General features: G+C 41.5%; 1 protein-coding gene across 1 annotated transcript; it reads left to right on the top strand.

Moving 5' to 3' along the window:
- The first annotated feature begins 2,267 nt into the window (after nucleotides 1-2,267).
- LOC116166387 (uncharacterized protein K02A2.6-like) lies at nucleotides 2,268-5,362 on the top strand. The gene is made up of 4 exons (XM_031481343.1): nucleotides 2,268-2,789; nucleotides 2,839-3,127; nucleotides 4,195-4,568; nucleotides 4,766-5,362. Exons 1-4 carry the CDS (start codon nucleotides 2,268-2,270, stop codon nucleotides 5,360-5,362), a joined length of 1,782 nt encoding a protein of 593 aa, XP_031337203.1.
- The last annotated feature ends 390 nt before the right edge of the window (nucleotides 5,363-5,752 follow it).

Raw genomic sequence — 5,752 nt, 5'->3', positions numbered from 1 at the left:
AGCCACCAATTCCATTCTCCTGTGTGTAACAATCGCCGAGAAAAAATAAAAAAAGGAAACGCTAATTTTGAAGTATTTGGGGGAGTTTTGGATTTTCAGTTTACTTGAGAAGAAATTACAATAAAAGTAAACCAAAAGCACCAATCAATGAAAAACGATGAGGGTCCATTTACGTCCCGCTATTTTTTTTTAAATTTTATTGCATATTTACAATCTGTTCCTACTTCGGTTAATTGTTTTTTCGGTCAACCTCGTATAAATGACTGAAAATGATGTATCAAATGTAAAATTGTTTGTAAAATTCAAAAATGTTACAATATATGGTAGGTATTTAATTTAAATTTCGAAACTTAGACACTTCCCGACAAACCGAAAGTGATAATAAAATACTATTTCGAGCTCTCAATGAGTTTTTACCACATTTTTGCAAATTTATTTATAAAAAGGTGACTTTTCATCTCACTTTTACCGGTTGGTTGGTTGGATGGCTGGCAGCAAATGATGGCTCGTAGAAGAACGTATGTTTAAAGACGAGGAGTGTACTTGTATCGACCGAGCCGTGTAATTAACAACTTTAGGGGCGGGACTTCATGATGTGGGGTCGGCGACATCTGAGCGCCATTCCCGAGCGTGGTTTACGAACGTGGTGATTTTTCAGTTTTTTTCTATCTTCTACAGTTTTGGTCCGATTACTTTCAACCTAGGGTTAGTCAAAAAGATCTTGTAAACGTGCACAACCATCTTTTGCAAAGCGCTCGTCTTCGAGGGGTAGCCGACTCCGGGCGCAAAAAAGTTACCTTCCACTGTGAGTTTTGTCACGTGGTTTACAATTTCCTAATACTCTAATCGCTGTATCCCTTTCTCGTGTTGCCAATAGAAACTCGAGCTATGAGAAATTCCCCAAAAAATGTGACCTATTTTGTGCAGGATTTATAGCGAAATCCATCAAAATGACGCATTTATATGACTGTGGGGGCGTCATAAATGGATACCAACAAAGCGAATCTGGTAGCTCCCGACAACATCTTACTGATGGTGGAGTAAAAAATTCAAACGCGATTTACGAACGAACAGGGCGTCGGAAGTAGGTGCCGACACAGGGAATATGGTAGCCTTCGACCAGGGGCCTATTTCATAAAGTAACTTTTCAGCTTTTCACTTGTCACTTTGCAGGGTCCATAAAGACTATTTTGACACGTGATAACACTCAAAATATGTAAAGTAGAGATGAATAGCACACGAAATACTATGTTGATTAAAATAAGTATTTTATGAAATAGATAATAATCTTTGCACTTTAAAATTATGAAATTGCAAAGTGACAAGTGAAAATTCGCAAAGTTGCTTCATGAAATATGCCCCAGATCTTATTGATGGTGCAGTCAAAACTGACTAATAGAATACTGATCTGCTGCAAAAATACGCTGAAGTCGTCGCAAAAGTTACAGAGATGTACCTACTGTAATATATCTTCTACTACTCACCCTGTATATATGTGTTACACCTAAGTTTACTTGTTCTTAGGTTGGCACGGCTGATATACAAAAATGGCCGAGTTGTAAACATTACGCTATTATTGTTAATATGGACATTAAAACTCAAGTTGGATTTTTTATCTAAACTTAACTTATTTACAACAACTGGCGCAGTCGATCGGTGAAGTTGATGGGTATATTCGTGTGTTCATTCGAGCATCCGTGTTACCATGGAAGGAATGGAAGCTATGCAGCTCGCGATGACTCGCATGGCCGAAGCCATTGCGGCACTAGCTCAGAATCAACATCAGCCTAACCAGAATCTGCAACCTGAGGAGCCCCTACAGCGACCTCAAGGTATTCCAAATTTTCCCCGATATACAGAGGGCGAAAATATTGAAGATTTTTGCAGCCAATTTGAAGGACTCGCTTCAATACACGATTACAATGAAGCCCGACAAAAGGCCTCATTTCTGGCTCTACTACCCACTACAACGTATCAACTACTCAAAAACTTGATCTTTCCGGAGACAGTAGCTACGCGGTCATATGCGCAGATTAAGACTACATTCATTGGGCACATGCGCCCGCCGCCGTTGCGCATTCCTTCAAGACACGCTCTGTGCTCACGTCGACAAAGGGAAGGAGAAAGCATTCCTGAATACCTACTTAACGTCGTTACGAGCGTTAGCGATTCCATGCGGATATGATGCTAATACACTAGCAGAAGTCCTTAAAGACATTTTCGTTGCTGGAATCCGTGCGAAATCGATACTCGATCAGGTATTTACAATGCCTGACACCTCTACACTAGAAGAGCTTTATGCAAAAGCTGTGGCAATAGAGAGAGCAGAAGCAAGTTCAATGCAAATGCTAGCTGATAGTAAAATGACATCTACAGTCAATAAAGTTACTAAAGTGAAAACTCAGCAGCCACAAGAATCCAAGCAACCTACGACGACTGAATCTGATAAACCAACGTGTTTCCAGTGCGGAAAAATGGGTCACAAAAGTCCAGAATGCAGAATGGACAAGTCCAAACTGAAATGTACAAGCTGTGGTCATGTAGCAACTGTATGCAGACAGAAGAAGGAGGAAATTCACCACATTGATGGAGAAGGTGCACCTTGGACTGCTACAATTGACGTGCAAGGCAAGCCGCTTAAGTTCGAGCTCGATACAGGGTGCGAGTACTCTATTGTTCCTGTCAGTGTGTTCCAGACCTTACGTGCTGATCTCAAAAAAAGTGACAAGCTGTTCCAACCGTACGGTACCTCTGCTACGATACCAGCGTTGGGCATGTCGACCGTGAAAGTGCGCTACAAGCATAAAAAGTTACATTTGGACATCTACGTTGTTCAAGATCCAGCTGGGTCGAGAATGGTTGCACAAGTTGGGCATCTACAGCCCTGTGAATCACGTTTATCAAGTCAAAGCTGGTCAACAGTGTATGAAAGACTTAGAAAGTGAATTTCAAGATGTTTTTGCAGAAGGGATTGGTTGTGCACATAAGTCAGTGTCAATCAAATTCAAAGATAATGCTAAACCAGTGTTCATGAAACATCGATCAGTGCCATATGCGTTAAAGGACAAGATCGAAACTGAATTGGACAGAATGGTGAAAGATGGAAGTCTAATGCCAGTTGAACACAGTGAGTGGGCTACACCAATTGTACCTGTCGTGAAGAAAGACTCGGTGCGCATTACCGCCGACTACTCGTGTACAGTGAACCCACAGTTGGAAGTTCCGTCATACCCATTGCCGAAAATCGAGGAACAATTGTAGTAGGGGAGCTAGCACGAAATCCACTGAACGAGAGTGATCAAAATTTTAACCGATGGGGTACCATTTTGCCCTATCAGGGTATGCTAAAATCGATCGTCTGCCGCCTCAGGTCATACGACTTAAGGTGCTGCGGGTACTTCTTGCGGTACCAATTCTGAAAGGTTGTTTTTCGAAAAAATAAGTTATACACCAAATGAAAACGTTGATAATAGCTCTTAAAAAAATATTTAAAAAAATCGCGCGCATTTGATAACTCCGTAAAAAAACAATTCTTAGTCGGTTTTTCACGAACTTTCTACGGATATAACTAGGTTACGGTTGGATGAATGAAGCTGATTTTTTTTACAGACTGATGATAGGTACTACTAATGACTTAACGGTGTTTCGTTTTTAAATTTTTTCTCTAATTATAAGATTATCTTATTATCTTAACATTATAAGATATCTTATAATTAGAGAAAAAATTTAAAAAAGAAACACTCTCATAGTCATTGGCTGTACCTATCATTAGTCTGTAAAAAAAATCAGCTTCATTCTTCCAACGGTAACCTAGTTATATCCGTAGAAAGTGCGTGAAAAACCGACTAAGAATAGTTTTTTTACGGAGTTATCAAATGTGCGCGATTTTTTTTAATATTTTTTTATGAGCCATTATCAACGTTTTCATTTGGTGTATAACTTATTTTCTCGAAAAACAACCTTTCAGAATTGGTACCGCAAGAAGTACCCGCAGCGCCTTAAGTCATATGACCTGAGGCGGCAGACGATCGATTTTAGCATACTCTGATAGGGCAAAATGGAACACCATCGGTTAAAATTTTGATCATTCTCGTTCAGTGGATTTCGTGCTAGCTCCCCTACTATTGGCTATAATCTCTAATGGTCGATTATTTTGCAAACTCGATATTACAAAGGCATATTGGTGTCTTCCAGTAGATGAAGCGTCGGCAGCTGCGCTGACCATCAACACTCGTAAAGGTTTGTTTCGTCCCACACGCTTGATGTTTGGATGTGCTTCAGCCCCGGTCATATGGACCAAATTCATTGAAGAAGTGATCTCTGGAATAGAGGGTCTCGGAGGTTATTTCGATGACTTAGTGGTGTCTGCTAATGACGTCATCACTCTGAAATCACGCCTATCGGAAGTTTTACGACGCTTGCAAGCCAACGGTCTACGCCTGAACTTGCAGAAGTGTTCTTTCTTCTTGGACTCTGTCACCTACCTGGGACATGAAATATCAGCAGCTGGCATCCGTCCTGCTAAAGATGGATTACAGGCCATTCAAGAGCTGCCACCACCTGCAAATGTGAGTGAATTGAAGAAGTTCCTGGGAATGGTGTCGTTCTATTCAAAATTCGTTCCTGGTATGGTCTCTACAGCCGTTCCATTATACAATGCAACGAAGCAAGCAGTTCCCTGGAAATGCACACGTGAATGTGCTACTTTCAAACGTTGAAGCAGCAGTTAACTTAGGACCACGTGTTAGTGTCACACAACCCACAGCTTCCGATTGTGCTTAGCTGCGATGCCAGTCCTGAAGGCTTAGGAGCTGTTCTCGCTCACCAGTATCCAGATGGTTCCGAGCGTCCAATTTTATACATCCACAGAAAGTTGGACAAATGTCAAGTGAAATACTCACAAATTGATAAGGAATCATTGGCCATCAAATGGGCCGTTGAAAAGCTGAATATCTATCTTGTGGGCAGGCAATTCACTCTCATAACTAACCATGCCCCACTTGTTCACATATTCGGCATACGCAGAAAGAAATTACCAACTTTGTGTGCTACTAGATTGTTACACTACGCAATCTTTCTACAAGATTTTTCATTCACCATCAAATATCGCAAATCTGAAGAGCACGGCAACGCTGATTTCCTGAGTCGTTTACCACAACACTCGTCAGATTTACGTCAGGCTCCTACCTCAGATGATCCAGTTGATCTAGTACAGCTTCACCACATCTCACTACTGCCGCTGACTCACCAATCCATTGCGCAGCATACTCAGCGAGACATTGAAGGGCGTGAGTGGCTACAGAAACTCCGTTCGGGCGAGACACTTGGTGAAAATGAAGATGGACTCTACTCATTGCAGTAGGGTTGCGTCATGAGGGGCTTGCGTACCTACATACCTAGTGCCTGTCGCCCTGCTGTGCTTGAAGAACTTCATACGGGACATCTAGGAATTTCGAAAATGAAGGCGTTGGCGCGAGGCTATGTATTTTGGCCTAAAATGGATGCAGACATTGAACATTTGTGCCGAAATTGTCACGCATGCAGCCTGCATAAGGGCCGCTCACCTTCATTGGAAACTCATTATTGGGAACACCCCAAGAAACCGTGGGAACGCATACATGCCGATTTTGCGTTTTATGGTAAGAACACTTATCTCATAATTGTTGATGCCCATTCAAAATGGCCTGAGATAAAAATTGTACCAAACATGCTTGCGTCTACAGTGATAAATGTATTGGACGATTTGTTCGCG

This window comes from Photinus pyralis, unplaced genomic scaffold (assembly GCF_008802855.1).
Source record: "Photinus pyralis isolate 1611_PpyrPB1 unplaced genomic scaffold, Ppyr1.3 Ppyr1.4_LG3b, whole genome shotgun sequence".
NCBI lineage: Eukaryota > Metazoa > Arthropoda > Insecta > Coleoptera > Lampyridae > Photinus > Photinus pyralis.
Note: the sequence above shows the minus strand (reverse complement) of the source record. Positions and strands in the feature narration are given on the sequence as shown.

Excerpts from the sequence above, each read along its gene's own strand:
- LOC116166387 (XM_031481343.1), top strand. The coding sequence starts at position 2,268 with ATGCCTGACACCTCTACACTAGAAGAGCTTTATGCAAAAGCTGTGGCA. Across the intron at positions 3,128-4,194 it reads TCTAATGCCAGTTGAACACA|TAGATGAAGCGTCGGCAGCT; the intron begins GTGAGTGGGCTA and ends GGTGTCTTCCAG. Across the intron at positions 4,569-4,765 it reads AGCTGCCACCACCTGCAAAT|CTTCCGATTGTGCTTAGCTG; the intron begins GTGAGTGAATTG and ends CACAACCCACAG.